Genomic DNA, 23,183 nt, shown 5'->3' with positions numbered 1-23,183 from the left:
AGTGCAAATTAGCAGTAAAGGACACTGTTGTACTTAACAGCAAACATAATACTATGAGGTATGAAGTATAATGTGCATGCAGATACAGACTGATATTTAACACCATGAAAGATTAGCAGCAGAGGTTTTTTTTGTACAGTTTAGCGCAAAGGTCTGTAGGTAGTACCATAATGGTAGATGGACAATAGCAGCATGATGGTTTTTCTCAGTGCAAAGTAGCAGTAGTACAAAAAAGAAAAAAAAGTGTCAATGTTTCGATATGTTATCACCGTCCAATACAGAGTGGGGGGAAAGATCGGCATCCACAACGTTGGGGCGCAGTTTGGGGGAGGGGATGAAGAGAGCGAGTTCAGCATCTTGGGGGGGAGTAGGATCGTGGGAAGAGAGTTCAGCATGCTTACAGCCAGGTGTGTGAAGCTGTTGGTGAGTGAGGGAGGGGAGTGAGGAACCAACAATGCTTTCAGCTGTGTTCACAATGTGCTGCAGAGCTTTTCTGTTGCGGTGCGTGCAGCTTCCGCCCCACACAGTGATACAGCTGGTCAGGATGCTCTCAACGGTGCATCCGGTAGAAGGTGTGCATGATGGGTGTGGGGTCTTTTGCTTGCTTGAGTTTGCAAAGGAAGTGGAGGCGCCGCTCTGCCTTTGTTGCCTGCAATGTGGTGTTGGCGGTCCACGAGAGGTCCTCACTGATGTGCATGCCCAGGAATTTGGTGCTGCTCACTCTCTCCACTGCTGCGCCATTGATGGTCAGCGGTGTGTGCTTGGCGTGGTCTCTCTGGAAGTTGACAACAATCTTCTTGGTCTTGCTGATGCTCAGCCGGCGGTTGTTTTCTCTGCACCATTTGGTGAGAAGGTGGGTCTCCTTCCTGCAGTGGGTCTTGTCGTCCTTGGTGATGAGAACCACCAGAGTTCTATCATCCATGTATGCTTCTTTATGGATGGTATACTGTAGACCAAGTCCAAGATGTTGTCTCCTCTTGTTGGGAAATCAGCATGCTTGTGAAGTTTTAGGAGGAAAGCCCTCAGGTTAACGTATTAAAATCTCTTGCAAGGATGAGGAATCTACCTGGATGTGCTGTCTGTTGCCCACTGGTGGCCTGGTACAGTTCACTAAGTACTTCATTCTTGTCACTGCTGTTGGAGGTGGGAGGGAGGTGAACAGCAACTAGCAGAATTGCTGTGAGTTCCCTTGGCAGGTAGAAAGGATAGCACTTAATGATCATAAACTCTACCAGTGGTGAATAGTGCTTGCATATTACCACAGCATCTCGGCACTGCGCATCACGGATGTGAATGCAGCTACCACAGGTCTTTCCAGTGTTTACAAATGTGCTGTCCTCTCGTTAGCATGTTAGCTGCTCCGGATGTACAACAGTCATTTAGCCACGTTTCAGTGAAGACAAGCACACAACAGTTATTTACATTTTAATTTGCTGACCTCAGAAGCCTTTTGTGATCCATTTTATTGTCCAAAGATCATACGTTTGCCATAAAGATGGATGGTATGGCTGGCCATGTAGGTTTAGCTGCTAGCCTAGTGCGGATACCTCCGCACTTCTCCCTCTTCTGCTTCCTCTCACACTGCTTGCGGCGCCTCCTTTCCGAGCAAGAGGATGCGGTCAAGTCTGAAGTGGCTGCAAGTCGGTGGAGTCGTCTGAGCTCTTTGATTGTCTCGGTTTGTAAGGAAACCATGGTGTCGTGAGGCTGGCTTCTGTAGATGTCTAGCAAATCTTGTTGACAGTACTTGTAATCCAGTGCAAAAGACAAATGGGCCGAACACGAAAAGCACACAGTAAGCAAAGAAATACGATAAATCACCTTATGTGTGGGAGAGCAAGGGGGCCACTGTGCCACCACACACCGTCATCTTGAACCTCCAAGTATCCTTGACTCGTGCAAGCTTTGGGTCAAGGCTGTAATGTTACATTTATATTATATCACAGTCATTCGGCAGACGCTTTTATCCAAAGCGACTTACAATGTTCCAACTGTGGTATTTACCTCAACGATGAATTTATGGTCCAGCTACATGCCTTGGTAGCTTGGTTACTCGGTCGCAGGATTCTCTGTCTGCACTAGCTGTGTAGATTGAACCGCTCCCTTGAACACATTTCTCAGTGAACCATTTGTGTCATATATCATCCTTTAGTGAAGCAGGGCTACTGGGTCTGTGCACAGACTTGTGGGAGTCTGTGTGGTAGATGGAGTGATGAACAAAGAGGGAAACCTAATGAATATTCTACATATTTCTGCTTATGCTTGAATTTGACATAGATTCCCCTCAATGATGGATCACGCTGATCCCTCACAGTGTCAAGCCCTTGAAGTCCTTTGCTCTCACCCTGCTGATGGCAAATGTTGAGAATAATCTCAAGATGACTCACAGCGATCCTGTGAATCTTTAATATTAGTGTGTGTCTGTGTGTGTGTTTGTGTGTGTGTGTGTGTGTGTGTGTGTGTGTGTGTGTGTGTGTGTGTGTGTGTGTGTGTGTGTGTGTTTTAAGATTTCTCACTCTGTGGTATCTGTGCAATTTTTCCCATGAAGGGTTTGGGTGTAACCCACCACAGACAGTGAGCTGACATGGCGGTTCCTTCCTATTTACAAACCACACTCGTTCATCAAAGGGAATGAGTGCTTCTAAGCAGTTGCCCCCAGTTTTGGGATGTAGCCATATTTTCTCTTCAAGAGCATGGCCATGCATGTTATCTTACAGGATAATCTTTTAGATATTCTTAGTCCCCCTTCCATCTTGCTTGAATATCGTTGAAATCTTCTCAGGACAAGAATTATGATAATGTCTAAGTTTAACAAGGATTATATTTTCACATTCATTGTTTCAGATACTTTTCTGTAAGGAGGGTAAAAGAAATTCACTGCTCATAGTCCTGTAAAAGAATCTATTCCCCAGATGTTGTTATCCATGCTATCAATTGTGGATTCTATTTGACTTTATGACTGTGCAAATGTATGGATATGGCTTTTTTCCCCCAAAATTGTTTTCTTATTTCTTGCTCTCATTTTAACATTCCTTAAGAAAAAAGGAAAAAGAGGACACCAATAAGCTATTTAAGCATGACCTTTGCATACTGAAAACAAAACAAAGGGCGATAATTTGATTGTTATTAAGGGAGCATACTCAGGAAACCATATGTGTGAGAGAGGAGGATACAGAGAATACGGTTAGATGGAGAAGGTTGACTCGCTGTGGCGACCCCTGAAGGGAAAAGCCGAAAGCAGAAAAAGAAGAACATCAGCAAAATTCGACCACTGCATTTAACCCATGATCGATGAACTGTGATGAGCATTTGGCAGCCGCTTAGCAGCACCAGAGGAACATTAAGGGATTTAGTGTCATGCTGAACAACACTTCGAAAGGCTAGAAGGAGCATGGGAGTGGAACCACGAATGTTTGGTTCAAAGACGGACGCTTTAGCCCCCAGAGCCACACCAGCCCTTATTAATAATTATTCATAGTGAGGCTGATTATCAATGTCATCTATTTTGTTAATTTCACACACACACATACACACACACACACACACACACACACACACACACACACACACACACACACACACACACACACACACACACAATTTGGGGCAGAGTATGAGGAACAGTTTGGAGATATGTTTTCTTGGTTTGATCATAGTATCATACCCATAAAGGTTTGTAATATACAATACTTCAAATTATTCTACTCCTCTATTACAGCCACAAATTTTGTGCATGCCAGAAGTTGTTGATCTGCTATCAAATGCAGCCGTCTAGACTGCTGGGTAACTTGTCAGCACACAGATAGTGAACTTGACAAACGCTGCAAGTCGTCTCCAATGGCGATTGAGTTGTGTCTTGCAGTGATGGAAGGCTGCAGAGATAACAGAGATACAGTGTGTAGTTTACACACTGTGTGACCTAAACAGTTTCCTATCCACATTTGTTTTCAAATGCCAAATCCTTTTCAAACCTGATTTTCTCTTCCGATAATAAGACAAGGTAAGGGCTCACTCGCCACTATTTTGTTTATCATATTTTGAAATACATAAAAGCTCACATATGCATGCTTTACAAAATATGAAATAATATAAAAAAGGAAGACCAAAATGAGTGAAATCTCCTTAATGATAAATGCCCTCCTCATTCAGCCATTTCCACAGTTATGTAGACCTTCAGTCTACAGTTATGTAGGAACACAATGTTTTTTGGGAAGTAAATAAAAAAAAAAACAACACATATATATTTCTTTTACTTCCTATCTTGATATATATTCTCATCTCATTCAAAACTGTTAAATTAAGAGCAGCAGAAAAAATCCCTATTTGATGGGTTCCAAAACAGTTTTTATTTGTATCTATTTTATTTTGTATTTTTTCTGTGATGGTTTTAGCACTGTTCGGTTTGCACATGCCTGAAATAAATATTTTTTCTGTGGGTGTTAGGCTGGAAAATGTGCAAAAACCGCGGTCTAAACACATAAACTCCAAAAGATCCTCTTAAGTCCCCTGTGACGTCTTCCTCCCTGGAGCTCAGTTACAATAATCACCACCACTTCACCACTGTATTAGGTGCTCTGTAGTCAAACAAAGACAGCCAAAACAGTTTTTCTGTTTCATCGAAACATTTCCATCTTCATGATGGCTGTAATTCAGGCATTGAGCAATTCTTTTGGAAAGTGTCTTTCACTATATATGATTGCTTTATCATAGTGTTTTTTTAATTCTTGCTGGGACTGTGAGCAGAGACTGTTTCAAATTAGGAAATCACACCCATGTAAGCTGATCTTATAGAGGACAGTGAAGACAGTGAGCTCCTGATGCAGTATGACCTCACCCTGTAAGTAAACCCAACTTCTTGAAGATCTTACCAATACCACTTTAATAACTAGAATTCCACTGTAGGAAGTACGGGCTGTCCGTCAGCAGGCCTTTTAGTCAGATGCTGTTTTGCAAGAAAAACCATCAAGTTAATATATTTTCCAAAATACAAGCATCAGACACCATGGCTGCGCACTCACCAGAAAAGAATCAGACTTACTGACTGAAAAGTGAATCAAGCTCTGACACAGGCTATATAGGGATGGAGGTCTCGTACCCCATACTCTCAGTGCATTACTATAGGACTCATTGAGGGACACATTGCCACAATGTCTTACCCAAGATCACAAAGTACATGTAGACCTAGGGTAAACTCCCATGTCTGCCCAAGGACCTTGCTGAGGCTGTAGAGCCTTGCCATGCTCAACCATGATGAAATCCATACCGTTAATCCTATATCCGTGCAAATAACTAACATGAAAAGAAGAGTTTATTGATATTGGAGACAATGGAAAAAAAGGGATTCAATTTTAAAAATAGATTTTGAAGGATCTTATTTAAGCTTTGGTATAGCCTGCTCAACATGTTGACATCATCCTGCCATGTCTATATCAGAGTTAATCAAACTTTACATGCCATTGTTCCACACCTATGTACTCTATAATGACCAAGATACACTCACATGTTTGTGTATACACACACAAAAACACAAATGGTCTGTTGTGTTTGTATTAAAGTAACACCTACACCTCCACTTTGCGGAGAAACGCAAAAGCATTAGTAAAAATAAAATTGTTTTTAAAACTCAGTAAACCTTAATCCTAACTAATTGGTCAAATTTATGTTTGTGTTAGCTCCTTTTTGATGGATCCAGTATACTAGCTGTAATGTCTATACTCAGAGGAAACAGAGCTTTGCCAATCATACAAATAACAATCCTTCACCTTGGGGCGGCGTGCCGTAGGAGGTAGAGGAATCGTCTCTGGAACCGAACATTCCTGGTTGGATTCCCAGCTCCTCCTAGTGCGTCCAAGAGTTTAGCAACACACTGAAGCCCTAACTGCTCTCCTGGCAGTCTACTGCTCATGGTTCATCCATGATGGCTTCATCGCAGAGAACCAATTTCCCCATGGAGGTGGATAAATTATTATAAATATTTAGGAACAAGTCTTTGCTGTCTTTCTATGACAAATCCTTCCATTGATCAATCATCTTTGCTTTACTTAAAATACAACAACTGAGATGAATATATCCTCCAGATTGCCTTGAACATGGTCACACTACCTTCTCTCCCACACTACCTTAATTATTTATTTTGACCAGCTGGTTATTATAATTAGATCTTACAGTATCTGAAATGTTTTAGTATTTTTCAGGACATTATATTCAACCTTCACTTGCCTCGCTCGCAAGTTGCTCATGCAAAGATATGAACTGACTTCCTAAGTAATGTTATTAAATTGATAGGGTTTTATAAGCCAACATTCTTGAAGTACTTTGTATTTAACATTTACTTTTGAATGGTGGGTGTAGAGGTCAGAGTATGGCTCCTTGTGCTCTCTCTCCAAAAGAACTGGGATTCATTAGGAATACTTCTGGTACAAATTAAAAGTGGAAAAAAAATCACACTGCTTGCTCTGGTGAGCAGTGGCTCGATGAGCACTCCTCGGCATCTTCTTTCTTGACTCACAAAAAAAGTTTTAAGGATGGACAGAAGTGAAATTGAGATCTCCTGCAGACAAGACTAGAGCACCCTCAGCCTTTGGTGTAGTGTTTACGTGACCAGGTCAACATTACATTAGTTAGGAATTGATTTAAAGTCATTAATCTACAGTAGCAGTCCCAGTGAGGAATTAGTCTGATCGCTTTTTTAGAAACTGACATTACCATGTAATTTATGAAAAATTGTCAATGGCATTACGGTCTAGTATCAAAAGAATTGACAAGCCTACATATACATGCCTCTATTTAATATATGATACCTAAACACTGCTTATGAGTCAAACAAACAAACAAAAACACACATTTTTTTTCATCTGCTTATGCCATATCAACCATCCATGTTTTTTTGCAATGTTTTGTTAGATATACCATATAGATGGTATATCACCATCAACACGATTCTCTCGTGTTGTGACAGACATTGTCTGCTATAAATAAATAGCTACTGATAAAGAGTTCTGTACTTCCCTCTCTCACAGGTCCTTTTGTCTACACACTGCATATTATACTGCCATCCACATTTATATCAGATCAAAATCATAAAGGCAGCACAGAATGAATTGTTTGGATTTTTTTACCCATAAAAAAAAAATAGACAAAAAGGGGTATCAGATATATTTGGCAAAGAAGTATAAATTCATAGATTAAGCTGAGTGTGTCCACCAACAAATGAACTCTCCGCGTAAGTCATAATACTGATGTAAATCTCTTTCAGCTTCAAGTAGCAAGAGAGTAAAAAAGACAAAGCGTGCAAAGTGGGTTTTTGCATAAATCAAACAAGCTTCTCAAGAAACGACTGAGAATCCTCAATTTCTGTCTTTTTTTCTCAAATATTCTTCAGATACCTTGATTAGTAAGTTTAATTCCATTAAAATTTTTCACAAGCTGGAGTGCTTCAATTAGAAATGTATTATCTAAATGTTTCACTTTCTGTAGCAGTCTTTAGTTTAGAAGTATGTATAAACCTCTACATATGATTTATCTCAAATGCTATGAAAAAATTGCGCACTATATAATTTTGTTCTCTCCCTGGAAAGCTGGAAAGGGTTGAGGAATAGAGAGTCAGGACATGGCTCAATCACTATACATCTGGATTTGAAGATCTCAAATTCCATAATTTTTCCAGTTAGTTGTCTTTGGCTTCCTAATGGCACTCCATTACAATCTTTTGTATGGATGAAGTGTCTTCATCCGTAAAACCAAGACAATATCAGGTCCAAAGTTTATATGTCTTTAAATGCTCTTTTTTTTAATACGTGAGGTTTTTTCAAGCTATTTGAATAGGCACGCTTTTGGAATTTATCTACTTCTTACATTTAAAATCAGATCATAAGGCAATTATTTCAGCCCCTTGCAATTTTTTTCAGTCTGCTCTTGTTAATGGTCTGCATTCCTTGCCAAATTCTACAACCCTGCTTTGTCTACCACCATGTATTGACTCAAGCATGGGAGCCACAGTCATGTGTGAGCCAACCTCAGCCCTCCTTTATTGATCTAAAGTCCATCCATCGGACACACAACAGATCCCAGTTTAGTGTACTGCCTTTAAAACCTGCAAAGCAGAGCTGTGGGGCTGCAAGGGCTCTGAGGTGCACAACACGGCACTTTGGAAAATCCATGGTGCAATTAGTAGCTCCTGTGGCTTGGCTCGGGATTTTGGAGTGCCTGGCTGAAGGCTGCGAGAAAAAAAAAAGTCACAAATTGAAGATTGTTGGATGCAGATTAACACAGTGCTGTGGTGCAACCATCTACTTTGTCAACATACTTTACACCTGATGTCACTGAGGATGGTTTTCACTAAACTTCGGACCATGATACTAGATCTCTAAGCATCATGTAGTACTGGTCCTTTTATTCCCTCCCTCTCTTGCCCTCTCTTTTCTCCTATGTACACATTTTAAAAGGTCTCCAGCAGTGTTTGTTCTCCATGAAAGTAGCTCATTAACACCCCAGATTGGTTGTTTGACTTGTGTCATTTCCAGTTTTAAATGTGAAATGTGGAGTGAGTCACTGTCTTGACGTCACCCAGTGACGTGCTTTCAAGGTGACAAGGCGCCTGCTGGCTGGCTAGAAGTCTGTGCATGTGAACACACATATACGCTACCTGTGTCAGGATCTCATGCCTCACTGTTGTTTCAGATGTTTCGAAGAAGGAGGGTTTGTCTTTAACAAAAAAAAAAAAAACTTCTCACTTTGATGCATGCTGCCTTCTACTGTGAGCTACATTCCTTATCAACTTGTAAACCTCACATTTTTGCTTATTGGTCGCAGCAGGTCAAAGTCTCAACAGGTTGTGATAACCAATAGATGCAGTGAGAGGCAGTACATTTCCTACCGTGCAAAAATTTGGCCCCCCAACTCATGAATTAAAAATTAGCAGATGACTCAGATGCAGGATTCAACCACTGGCAGATGAGTTTTGAAGTTAAGATAAGATAAGATAAGATAAGATAAGATAAGATAAGATATGCTTTGATGATCCCCATAGGGGAAATTCTTTCGTCACAGCAACACAACTATGACAATATCAATAACAATAAATATGAATATAAATATAGGGGACAATTAAACAATAGCAAAAGACATCCACAAAGATAGACAGCAAAATGAACTAACAACGATAAAAATAGACAACAGAATAAAAAAAAAAAAACAGCAAGGGTGGGAATAGATAACCAAAACAACAACAACAAGGATAAGAACAGAAACAGACAATAACTGACAAAAAATAAACAATGACATCAACAAAAAATTGCCAAATAGACACTAAATAAAAGTTGCTTGTACATCCGGTGTTAAGTCCTCCTTGTGACCATATAATTAGTTTGTTTTCCTGAATGCGGCCCAAGACAAGTGGTAAAAAAAGTAAACTCAAACTGCAGTCCCATAAATGTTCTGAAACTTGCATATTATGTCACAGATATGTTTTTGACAACGCATTACCACTTTGAGTATCTTGTACTGGTTTGGATGGAGCCAACAGTGGTTAGTGGCCAGTGGTCAGTCTTCAAATGGAAAATATATAGTTTTCAAGCTGATGACACATTTGTTTGCAGCAGTGGTAGTTAGAATGATTTCACTTCCAGTTTTGTATGTACTCTATGTTTAAAAGAATATTCAAAGTAAATAGTTGTTTAAGGATATGACCACTGACATATTATCACCCTTCTATAGTACACTTGTTTAAGTATTTAAGTATGTTTGCTGTTATTCCAATATTTTTGTATACAAAAAACTACATTTTTAAAATATTGTCCATCCATCTTCTGCTGCTTATCCTGGACACAGGGACACGGGGGATGCTGGAGCCTATCCTAGCAGTCATCAGGCGAGAGGCGGGGTACACCCTGTACTGGTCGCCAGTCAATCGCAGTGCCACATATATAGACAAACAAGCATTTACTCACTCATTTATTCAGGGCAGTTTTATGCAATTAACCTGCATGTTTTTGGACTGTAGGAGGAAATTCCACCCAGAAAGGTCCATCATGGGAATCGAACCAGAGTCCTTCGTGCTTTGAGGCCACTCTGCCACTGTGCCGCCCCTTACTAACGCAATTAAAGCAAAATTTTCTTTGGGATTTTCCAACTTAATACATTTCGTCCCATTTGTCTTGAATCCACCCCTGATAAAGCTCTTCATATGAGACTTTTTAAAGGAGAAATTAAAAAAGATCTGAGAAATAATCATTGATAGATAAATAGACAGATAGATAGAAGAGTGCAATATTTGACACTTGAGATGGAGTCTTCAAACATGCTATTTTGTATTTTAACACAACACTGAATAAATAAATGCATACATTAATTAAAAAAACAAATGAAAACTAAATTTACTCTTCAAATCTCTTTACCTATTGAATCTAAAGTACCTGACAAATTTTGACATATAATACTCAGTTTCCTCATCTAAGGACACTGCATTTCCACCCAGCCATTACATGAACTGCAGCTTCCTCCCAGCGCCTATCTGGCTTTAGATGTGGCTCAGACAGGCGTTTAGCAAATTCCTCCCCGGCAAAAACGCAGTGTAAATCCTGCCATAAAAAATAGCATCACGCTAGGATTTGTAGCTCAGCCCCATCTAGTGATGTTCATGATGTTGTCACCATAGCGTACCTGGAGAATTCAATAGGTGCCCCAAAGAGACCCTGATGCAATGTCATTGTTGACGCTCACTCTCTACCACCACTGTGTCAGTGCAACTTGTGGTTGATACTTGTTCTGCTGTGTCATTACTGCCACGCCACATCCAAATGAAATTCTTCCGAGACGATGCACTGTCGACAGCCTGTACCAGCCTGGTTAGTTACACAAGAAACAACATTGGTTGCCATATAGGAAGACTGCAGCTCAGTACCATCTCTTGACTTCTCTGTTAGCATTCTGAAAGCAAATTCAGCATCTGTAGTACTCTTTCGAGACATGAAGCCATACTGCTATTCACAAATGCTGACTTCTTCTCTCAGTCTAGTTTCCACTACTCTTTCTCATAACTTCATGGGTCATCAACTTTATCCCTCTGTAGTTTCCGCAATTCTGCACATCCTCCTTATTCTTAAAAATGAGCACCATCACACCTCTCAATTTCTCAGGCATCTTTTTGCTCTCTAAGATCATATTGAATTATCTAGCCAGAAAGTCTACCGCTGCCTCTCCTAGACACTTACATACCTCCACAGGTTTATCATCAGGACCAACTGCCTTTCCCCTCTTTGTCCTCCTCAATGCTTTCCTCACTTCACTTTTACTAATGTCTGCTACTTTGTGGTCTGCAATAGTCCCCTCTTCTACCCTTGCTTCTCTTTCATTCTCCTCATTCATAAGCTCTTCAAAGTACTCTTTCCATCTTCCCATTACTCTTCTAGCATCAGTCAATGGGGTTTCCCTCTCTTTCCTGAATCGCCCGGGCATCGTTTTGCATAATCGTTGTGCATAATCGTTGTGCATAATCGTTGTACATCCTTTCCATCTTTATTTCTCGGTTTTGCTAACCTCTATAAATCATTCTCTTCTTCCTTACCGTCCAACTAATCATACAAGTCATCGTACGCCCTTTTTTTGCCTTTGCTACCTCTATATTTACCTTGTTTTATCTCCCCTGTCTGTTCTCTTCAGTCCCCACAGTGTCCCACTTCTACTTTGCTAACCGCTTTCTCTGTATATACTCCTACACTTCCTCATTCCACGACCAAGTCTCTTTATCTACTTTCCTTCCAGATAACACACCCAAGTATTCTCCTACCTAGCTCCCTGATCACATTTGCTGTAGTTGTCCAATCATCTGGAAACTGTCCCTGACCGCCCAGAGCGTTTCTCAACTCCTCCCTGAATATCATACAACACTCCTCCCTTTTCAGCTTCCACTACTTTGTCCTCTGCTCTGGCGTTTTCCTCTTGATTCTCCTTTCACCATCCTATGCTGTCTGGCTACACTCTCGCCTACCACTAATTTGCAGTCACTGATCTCTTTTGGGTTACCTCATATATACAAGATGTAGTCTACCTGCATGCTCCTACCTCCACTCTTATAAGTTACCCTATGTTCCTGTCTTTTCTGGAAAAAAGTGTTAACTACAGCCATTTCCATCCTTTTTGCAAAGTCTCCCACCATCTGTCCCTCTGCATTCCTATTCTGGAGACCAAACCTGTCCATCACTTCTTCATCACCTCTATTGCCTGCACCAACATTTCATTTAACAACATTTAAGTCTGAACCAATGACAGCTCTATCATCTGTGGGGATATTCTGCATCACTTCATCTAACTCATTCCAGAACTACTTCCTCTCCTCTAACTCACATCCCACCGGTGTGGCATAGCCACTAACAACATAGAGCATCACGCCTTCAGTTTCCAGTTACAGACTCATAAGTCTATCTGACATTCCTTTCACCTCCAGAACATTGCTAACAAACTCCTCTTTCAAGATAACTCCTACTACATATTTCTTCTTGTCAGTACCATGATAGTACAACTTACATCCTGCTCCTAAGCCTCTAGCCTTACTACCTTTCCACCTGGTCTTCTTGACACACAGTATATCCACCTTCCTTCTCTGCATCAACTCTCATCCTTTTTCTGTCATCTACCATCCGGGATGCTGGAGCTTATCCCAGCTGTCATCAGGCGAGAGGCGGGGTTCACTCTGGACTAGTCGCCGGTAGTCAATCGCAGGGCCACATACACAGACGGACGACTATTCACTCACTCATTTGGGGCAATTTTCCCATTTTTTCCAATTAACCTGCTGCATGTTTTTGGTCAGTGGGAGGAAACCAGAGAATCCAGAGGAAACCCATGCAGATCCGCGGAGAACATGCAAACTCCACAGAGTTTGTCGAAATCGAACCAGGGTTCTTCGTGCATGAAAATGTTCTGTGATAATCTATTGTTTACAGTAATTTTGAATGCAACTAGACCGGTATGTAACTCTTATGGAATCAGATAATTGAAGATATTGCCCTCTTCTGATCATCATTGGGGGGGGTTATTGGTTTTTGACCTGCCGCATGATAGAAAGCCATAGTGATAACTGTCAAAATTCTTGCTGATTGAGCTTTAAAAATGTTCATGGTTATGTTCATGTTTCCCTTAAACATTTGTACAATTCAGTAAGAAAGTGAGATAAATGTTACTTTGATGGAGCTCTGCTCATGATAAATAATTAGCCATCCATAGTATGTCATTTTCTAATGTCTCTCTTTAAATATCAACCTGTTTCCCTGAGAAAGCAGTAGGAAGGAGCTGTAAGACAGAGACAGTAAGATGATTGGGCAACACTGTAAGCTTTTCACTGAGTGCCTCATGATTGTTTGGTCCAGTGCCGAATGAACAAAAGGAGCATGAATAGACGGGGTTGATTCCTCCACAGCTTGATTGACAAAACCCTGCCAATTGTGTTAGCGTGTCAGTGTGTGCTTTTCACTGGCGTCACTGCACAGGCCACAGAAGCTGGTGTAGTCGGAAAAACAAACTCAGATCGTCAGTTCTGTGACACCAGTCTACTGTGCCTTGAATTAGGTCAGGACTACCCTTGCTCTGAGGACCTTAGGGCAATCAGCAGGTCTGTGTTTGGGACGTTCTACTCTTTAAACTCAGCTGTCAAGGCAGCACCAGGAACGCTACTTAATTTTGTTCAGAGAAAGTGCAGTTTCCTTCAGTGCAGTTTCCTTCTCAGCTTGATCCAAGCAGCCAAAATATCTTATTCAGTGTTGTATTTGATCACATATCTCACATCTTGATTTGTCAACACAAGTGCTTGTTTGAGTTGAGGTCGGGTCAGATTTCAGTTTCCTTTAATCATCATGGCTGTACAGTTTGTCAGGGTCAAGAAACAGGGAGCTGCTTTTTGTGCCTCTTTAATTTTTGAAGCACATATCAAGTACATTTTGAGCCTTGTCTTAAAAATACTGATTTGGTAAATGCTTTGATTCTGGGATTATAGTTCTGCAAGTTATTGTTACAGAAGGAATAAGAAACACTAAACATTAAACAACCTCTCAGTTTTCTTTGTATGGAATATAAAATATCATTTTGTAAATAGGAAGTCATGAGTCTGTGACGTTGCAACAGCTCACTGCGGCAAAGTGTTGTCTATTTTAAGAATCACATTGTTTAGCATCTTTGTATCAAGCTGTAAATGCAAAGCACTTCCGTTCATCCATAGACCTAATGAGATGAGCCCTTTGATGAGCCAGTCTTTCATCACTCTCATACATTCTGCATGAACTGCCCTTTGTCAGGGTCTTCAAACTGTGGTGTGTGTGTGGTCAGTACTCCACTCTGTGACTGTATACCTGTGTATCAGTCGATACTGTAAGTTTATATCTTCATACGCTTATTATCTGATTGTCACTGTACTTTTACCAAAGTGTTAATACTCTGCAAATCCTTTTCCATAGGATAATGATGCACATGAGCTTAAACTCCGAAAGTTAATTGCTTCAGTACATAATATTTTCCCCCAGTTAGGCCTTCATTACATTAAATTTGGAACATTTTTCACTCCTCTCATTGTCCTTCTAATGCTAAGGGTTGGTTCATTAAATTACCCATTGTGGCAACCTGTCGTTACTCTGTTTACCAGCAGTGCCCTCCTTTTCAAATTGACTTGAGTAAAGTCTAAGCAAGAGTTTCATTTCAGGTTATATCTGATAAAGTTTGAAATGACCTGGAACTATACTGCTGAAGATGGAGGGTTGCAGAGAAAACCCTCATATGTTTATATAAAATTGCATTAGTTACTTTAAAACAATATGGTAAATTGGTGTTTTGTCGATTTTGTTGTTTAATTATAACAGTGCTTAAATGCATACAGAAGTTTATGCAAAAATGCACATTTCCTGCATAATAATTGAGAAAAGTTAGTTTCAAAATTCATTCTAAGGTAAATACATGGAAGAGGTTTTTTTTTTTTTTTTTCACTTCTAACAATCTAAGAAATGATTCATAGTCCAAATCTATTTCTTATCCACAGCTGCTTGAAACAGACAAACTATCAATAGTACTTGAATAATACAATTTAGCCAAACTCCTTGGAGCACATGCACATTCTCTCACATTTTTGATATCCTTAATTAAGAATGAAAATAGCAAATAAAGACAACCTGAGATAACAACAGCAGATAGTGACAAATGTCATTTTTTACAACATAAACAGTAGATTGAAGAACAAATAACCACTGCAAGTCCAATTTTAGTGCTGCTGTCATTTCATAAATGTATTTCTATTAATGTTCTATATTGCAGAGAGAGAGAGAGAGAGACAGAGAGAGAGATGGTCTCCAGCATTAAACCAAAACAAAACAAACCAAACCAAACCAAACCCAAACTAAACAAAAAATAAAATAAAATGAAAAACATTAGTGCATGATAATCACTGTGCAACACATTCATTGTAACACATCCTAACATGTCTGATCAATCCTCCAGCGGACATCTCCAGGATGTGTGACGTGGATGTATCCTCGGAGCCCACCAGTCCCACCCTGTACGGGGAGTCCTCAGACAAGTATTACCATGTTGATCGCTGGCAGAAACTACGTACGGCTGTCCGCAAACTTGAATTCTGGGAAAACTTCAGCGCTGACCTAATTGGGAGTGGCTTCTTCTCCAAAGTCTACAAGGTAGTCTCTCTAGCCTCTGCCACACACACTTTTGTTGCATGCCTGCGTGAGCTGCTGTCAAAGCTTGCTTTGTTGCACTAATTTGGACATTCCTGTCATTCTGTGATTGGCCCACCAGCTCGGACACCACAGAAGCACAACCTCAGTTGAGACTTTATGTAACATGAAGCTGCAGCTTCCACACATTTTGCATTACATCTGAGGAGGCCACCTAGTTGATGAGTCATTTAGTCTTGAATGAATTTAAAATTGTCATGTTTGGGCTTGGGAGGATATTCAGCACACAATCAAATGTCAATCGAAGGGATAAAAGACAAAGCACAATGTTTACATAACTAATTTCAGACATTATGTCTGCTGTTTTTTTTGGAAAGATTAGCCTACTTGATTTAACTCACTTTATTCATCAGCTACTTTCTGGTTTTCAAGATTTATTGATTTCTGCCACCATCCTGCAGGTGATACACAGCACCAGCCGGAAAGTGATGGTAGTGAAGATTTACAAAAATGATGTGGACCAAGACAGTATTGTTCGGGAGATCAGCCTCCTCCAGAAACTCTCTCACCCCAACATTGTCAGGTACCAGTCCACTCTGACCCATAATACGCATTGAGACTGAAAGAGATCTTGAGTTCTGTAGACCTGGGAAACCATAACCTGTGTAAGACATTTCTTAGGAATTTGACCACCTGTCGCTGTCACTCTTCTCCCCAATTCCCAGTTTCACATTCATCAATATTACTGCTGTACTTAGCTGTACATCACTGCAAAATTTCAAACTACCCGGTACCACTATTATAAACTTCATCTTGCTATCCCTTTGTCTACCTTAAAAGCTCCTGTTTGTCTTTACAAAGCTGAAAAATATATGTACTTATTTTGAATCTTCATCTGCTCTTTGAGTTAAGGAAGCCAACTGTTTCAGGAAGACTTGAACATATTTATGTCAGGCTGTGTGATTAACTAAATGCATTTTGGTGTCTACTAGTAAATCTAACCCTCATATTATGTTAAGGGTCAATTTGACCCATTGGGTCAATGGGTGAAATGGGTCAAATTGACCCTTAACATAATATGAGGGTTAAATTTGACAATGTTCACTATGACAGACTGATTAGCTCAGCGACATTTAAAGAGCCTGCCTATTCGAACTGTAGACAGATACAAACGCTCGCCTAATAGGGTATGGCAGGTAGCTATTTGTTTTGCAGGGTCTGTTTTTCACCCTTTATAGGAAATACATACATTTATACATCAGAGTAGAACAAACATGATTTGTAAGATAACAGCTAAAAATTGCAAGAACACACGTTTTATCACAGTTATGTGAGATCATGAATAGAAGATTTATGGACGTAGTGAGAGAGGATATGAAGGTTGTTGGTGTGAGAGAGGAGGATACAAAGAATATAGTTAGATGGGGAAGGTGGACTAGGTGAACTACAGACTATGAATATTTGTGACCTCATTGATAGCTCATAGATAGGGAAATACCTAATTTACTCTACTTGTGAAGGCCAAACTATGGCTGACAGTAACTGCTTGAGCTCCATCATTTGACAGTAAAATTAGTTCTTGGTGCTATTTTATGCTGGCATCTGTAACAGTTCCATGAGGTGTGGAAAAAGGCAAACAACATGTTTGCCTTGGCAGGCTCATTTTAACCATTTAGCTAGGTCAATGCAGTCAGGTTATCAGCTGAGAGCTTATCTGCTGAGGTCATTGCCTCCAAAACATCAGGCTGTGACAAAGACATTAGATTCATTAACTCTAGTTACCTGGGAACCGTGCACAGCGTCACACAAACAGAAGTGGTTTGTTGATTATGTTTGCAGAGCCCATTGTTCCCAGGAATCAGCACGGTAGTGTTACATAAATGAAGTGAAAGTAAGAATACATATGATGAAGTGCAGTTTAATCTACTGGAGCTGAGGTGAAACATATTCAATATTTGTGACTATTCATCCTGAAAGAGCATCCAGAGCTACAACTGTGATTAGATTCATCCAAAAGAAAAAAATATCACATATTTGTCAATGTTCTCCATAGATGTTTGAAGACCTTGGTGATAATGCCTGTGGAATAGTGTGTTGTTTCCAGATCTTAATATGTGAATAGATGTCTTTTCCCAGTTCAGTACAAATGCTTACTTGGGCTAGAGTAAATGACCGGTGTTTACAGTCAGAGTGCTGAGTTAATGGTGACCTCATGATTTGTTTTACATTGGGATTTTTTTGACATCGTGAAAACAATGTCTCACCACCAGCTCAAGGAAATTCCTTCAATATTGTGAAAAAAAAATAACATTGATTCATTTGAAAACTAGGCAGGCATAATTTATTGTCTACATTTGACAAACTTTAACATAGAAAAAAAAAAAAAAAAGAATCAAATGAATTTTTGAATGCAATTCGGAGGCATAGAAACATAAAAATGAAATGAGGACTGATTCAGAAATGCATTGGGGAAATTCCCCCAGATATGGTAAACATGTTCAACACAAATGTTGAGAATTAGCTATTTGATTGTAACATTGTCGGGACAGGAAAATGCAGGGGACTTAGACGCACGTAATGACATGATGTGCAGTTATTTTCAGAAGTTGTCCATCCGTATAGCAACTTACCTAGAGTGACACCTGTAGCTTCGATTTTGAAGTGCGAGTGGCCATTTTATCATTTTGTATTGGTTTCTCCTGCTAGTTTATGTGTGAGTTTCTGACCTCCAATAGCCATTAGAGATAATAATATTACATCCTGCTTTCATTAATCTTGTCTGGATGTATCCGGTCACTGCCATGGACAGAGTAGCTGACAACTAAGGAAAATGTTCCGATGATAGTAAGGAGAGATATCAAATTATCTATGGGAAATGAATCAAGCATATTCTCACAAGCAAAGTACCAAATAGATTCCGCCTTGTCAAGAAAACAGGAGAAGACACCAGTAGTGAACTACCCTGGAGTAAAGCAAGGCCAGAGTAAGAAGATCTGTGCAGCTATGAGCTGAATCCTGGTATGCATGAAGGTTAGGGGAGAGGAAGGCAAAAGGCTATGTGCAACATTATCTTTGACACAGCAGGAAAACAGAGCGGGGCAGTAGTATCACTTCACTGGAGTGAAGGGGGAGGGTGAGGTGTCTGCTATTGCATGCGTGTGTGAGTGTGTGGTGCTCATCAAGGCTTTAAAGGAGATGCCAAAGTTCGTTTTATTTAGAATCTCAATTTATGACATCATGGCAGGATAACTACGGTCCGTCGAGCAGAGGTACTAGGAAGCTCCTCAAAGATCTTGAAAACCAAACCTCTTAATAAGTATCCCACATAAAATGCAAAAAACAGATAATTCCATTAAGATGCACAACTTTTTATGCTGTATATCAAAAATTACATCTTCAGTGTTCTACTTGTTGTTGATTACTTTTCTCAAACTGAATTCATGGGGAGGATTGATGGAAATTTTTGGTGGGACAAATTTGGAAACGCCGCAGACACACACTACCTCAAGAAATTAGCTGTTTTAAAACCATGAACAAGGTTAAGTGTCAAACCACATGCAAAATGTTTAAATTTCTCAATTCAGGTTACATATTGTCAACACTTCATAAGTGTTGACAAGTTGCAAGATTGAATTAAAAAAATCTAAATACAAACAACAGCCAAATATATTTTTCTTCTAGTCATTCTAAAAATGTAGGACAAACTGAATGCTCAAATTACATATCAAACCATATTAAACCCATGGACGAGTTTCAAATTAAAATTTGGGAAAGTTTGTAATGGATCATATCTTGGGGGGTGGCATTAGATTATGCATTTCCCACACAAACTAACCAACTGTCAGGAAAAAATTACAAATATATCTTAAAATGCCTCTGAAAAAAGAGTCTATTCTTTCAGTTTGAGCGCTTCAATTAAAGCCATTTAAACTGTCTAGCTTTAACATTGCTAGAAATGTATTAAGTAAAGAAGGCAGCTCATTTATTATAGTTAAATAGTTTTCAGTGAGATTGAGGATATGAAGGTAGTTGGTGTGAGAGAGGAGGAAACAGAGAATAGGGTGGGATGGAGAAGGTTGATTTGCTGTGGCAACCCCTGAAGGAAAAGCCCAAAGGAGAAGAATAATTTTTCAGTTAGAGCACAATTTATTTATTTTTCTTTATATGAGTGACTTAAATTTTACAGTCATCAAGTGTCATTTGTTGTTTTTCTTTTGTTTCTTCATAGAATGGGGTATGGTGTTCTAAATGACGCTTCTGATTATGAAGGAGAGTTATTAATGAAAAAGTTACCTTTTGCATACATGTAGTAACAAGCATGTTTCTTCTTATTCTAGATATCTTGGAATATGTGTCAAAGAGGACAAACTCTACCCGATTTTAGAGGTAGGTTGTAGTCTCATCTTTGTCGTTTATGGGCCAAAGTTTGTATCTATGTTCACGATCTAACTTTGTGGATAGCACAATAAAGTAAGTATTTAATGGTCATCATGAAATGCTCAAATATGGTCATTTTCTTGAGGTACTCATCTTATCAGACCTTATAATATAGGTGTGGTGGGGCATTTCTGCTGAGGCAATGCGTACTTATATATATCTCCTGAATTACTTTAATAAGCCTAAACTAGTAGAACATTACTGGTTGATTTTTGCTTTGGGCACTTTTTACCCACTGTGGCTTATTTGATGTTCCATGTCAAAAATGGGAAAATATATTAAATAATGCATTTGTTTACCACGAGTAAGGTTTTTAAAAAGGATTTTTTTTCCTTCCTAACCTAGCAATTGACTCTTTTTTTTCATGAATATGACTTCTAACTGAGCCTCACATTTGCCCAGGACCCAGCTCATGTTCTTCTTGTTTGCTTCAATTTTTGTTGTTAGTGTAGGAGAGGACGTTTTAAATTTCTAATTGGATTATATTCAGTTACTGTTCCTGACCAAGGCAAAGGTGACAGTCTGTAATTCAGTCAAAAAATTATCATGAAAAATTAAATTAAATCATATTAAATACTTATAGATGTTTAGGGTCATAGAATGAATTTGGATGCTATTAAGATTTTCATATGTGGTCAACCATTTTCATATGTACTTTGACTATTATTTAGATGAAGCATATGACATGGTGTGCTTCATCTGTCGCAGTATGTAAATGGTGGTTGTCTGGAGGAACTACTGGCCAGGAAAGATGTTCCTCTGTGCTGGAGAGAGAAGGTGGACCTGGCCTGTGATATAAGCCGAGGGATGATCTACCTGCATTATAAGAACATTTACCACAGAGACCTGAATTCTAAGGTGAGATATTTCCTTATTTTCATCTACAACTTCCCCATAAGGGAAATTTGTTTGTCACAGCAACAATGACAATTAATACGAATATAAATATACATAGAAGAGACAATTAAAAGGACGATAACAACAACGAGGATAAAAATAGATAGCATAATGACAACAAGAGGGATAAAAATAGATAAACAGAGGGTGGTCCTTGTATGCTGCAAATTACTATCATAATAAAAAAGACTTGTTTGCTTTAGTAAGAATAATATCCACTGGAGGATGGTTAAAGTGCTAATGCTACTGACCTGCTACTGGGGTAATAACACCTCCTATATTAACTGTGTAGATTTCACAACAAATTCTTCAGTTAAAATTGAGAAACAGAAACGGAAAAAGTCAATTAACTATTCCAATACAATTTAACCAGCTTTATTTCAATAAAATCCAACTCAGGGCTAATGCTCGGAATGACAATCCCAATCCTGCTTCATATGCAGCATGATTAGTTGATAAACCATAAATCTGACCATTTGGGCCAAATGGTAAGAACAATACCCTTGATTTTTTTTTTTGTATTTACGCTTTCTTTTTTTCCTCACAAAACAATAATGCATTTCTTGATACCACTTATTTTACTCTTTATTTTCCTTCTAATAGAAGTTCTTCTGGTTATTTGTTTAATTCTGTTGCACTTTCTGTCCATCTTTACCCCAAGTGAAACTTTGTGTGTTTTTGTCTGTGTGTGGCCGTTAGGAGGGTTTCTGTAGGTTGCCAGGCTTCCCTGGAGAACTTGTCAGCAATGCAAAGGGTGCCAACATGGCAGCTACTGTATTGTCATGCTTATAGACTGTTGCCAACTGGGCACGGTTGCCATACACATAACATGTCACAGAGGAATTGTAAGAGAGGCGCTTAGTCCTCTGCATCTCTCACACTGACATCATCCTCAGGCCACAGTTCGCCTCTCATTTCACCGGGGTAACGTGGAAGTAGTCGACTTACATCACTGTCACGCACCATGAAAGGAATGAATTTGTGCATAATGAGAATCCATTTGGACAGATTAATTTTAATTCAGTGTACAAACTACCATTTTTCAATTTGTCATGGTCACATACAGCATTTATAAACTACTTTCATGTACTAATTATACTATGCAAGAGGAAAAGAAAAAAGATGGGTCATTCCAGAATGATTTCAGCAACTGTTTATTTATTTTACTTTTTTGAATATATTGGTGTAAGGATGTTGAAGTTGGTTGGAACTATCAGGCTTAGAGGAAGACCAAAGAGAAGATTTATGGATATAGTGATTAAGGACATTAAGTTAGTTGGTGGAGCAGAAGAGAGAAGAAGATACACAGAATAGGATTTGATGTAGCTGGCTGATTCTCTGTTGTGACCTCTGAAGGGAGTAGCCAAAAGGACAAGAAAAAGTATTTTCGTTTTTACTTTTTCTGAGTCACGGTTTTAATATTTTGACAAAAGGTATCAGTGGTGATGGCCATCACTGGCATCCATATAAGACAAGATAAACTTTATTGATACCCACAGGGGGAATTCCTTTGTCACAGTGCCGTAACAGTTATGTCAAAAAAAAAGAAAAATAAATATGAATATAGATAGAAAGGCAGAAGACAGCAAGACATCCACGAATAAACAGACAGCAGATGAATAGACAGCAGACAACAGCAACAACATCAGGGATATCAATGGGAAGCATCAACAGTGAGTGAGAGAATACACTGCAAGAATGAAGTATTATAAATTGTCACAAAAATTAAACTGCAATGAATAAAATAAATAAACAAAAATAGGCAGGATGTGTGCGGGCAGGGACAAACAAGGATAAGAGAGACAGCAGAGTTAGGATATGACGTGAATGGGTGAGGTCGTGAATGGGGTAGGGTAGTCAGTTTTCAGTGTTACATATTTGTTCGCGATTTAAAGCACATAAGCAACATAACAGTACATTACAAATGAGACATTGCAACAGTACTCAAGTCTTGCCCGTGTGGGAGGGGGGAAGGGTAGGAATGGCCAGGTGTTGCAGCACTGACACCGGAGGCCATACATGCTGCCCAACAGAGGTGCTAGCACTGGTCTCTGTATGCTGCTCTGTAATGAGGGGAAGGAGAGGAGATGGGAGCCAAGAAGGTGTTGAGATGAGGGGTTGGTGTGTTATAGGTCTTCGTGTGTGTATGTGTAAGCTCTCAGACTTGATTCTCTATTCAGTTCCAGC

At 39.4% G+C, this 23,183-nt stretch overlaps 1 protein-coding gene across 2 annotated transcripts in view; it reads left to right on the top strand.

The window, feature by feature from the left end:
• The window catches only part of LOC147221758 (dual specificity testis-specific protein kinase 1), a 40,819-nt gene that overhangs the window by 6,413 nt on the left and 11,223 nt on the right, over positions 1 to 23,183 (top strand). For both annotated transcript variants that reach the window (XM_086169462.1, XM_086169461.1), the window contains 4 exons: positions 15,472 to 15,665; positions 16,124 to 16,245; positions 20,000 to 20,048; positions 20,808 to 20,957. In XM_086169462.1, coding sequence (XP_086025588.1) covers positions 15,486 to 15,665; positions 16,124 to 16,245; positions 20,000 to 20,048; positions 20,808 to 20,957 — 501 coding nt within the window. In that variant the 5' untranslated portion in view covers positions 15,472 to 15,485. The remainder of the gene's footprint in view (positions 1 to 15,471; positions 15,666 to 16,123; positions 16,246 to 19,999; positions 20,049 to 20,807; positions 20,958 to 23,183) is intronic.

This window comes from Fistularia commersonii, chromosome 22 (assembly GCF_037954325.1).
Source record: "Fistularia commersonii isolate RoL2024-O1a breed Wild chromosome 22, RoL_Fcom_v1.0, whole genome shotgun sequence".
In the NCBI taxonomy this organism is placed as follows: Eukaryota; Metazoa; Chordata; class Actinopteri; order Syngnathiformes; family Fistulariidae; genus Fistularia; species Fistularia commersonii.
Note: the sequence above shows the minus strand (reverse complement) of the source record. Positions and strands in the feature narration are given on the sequence as shown.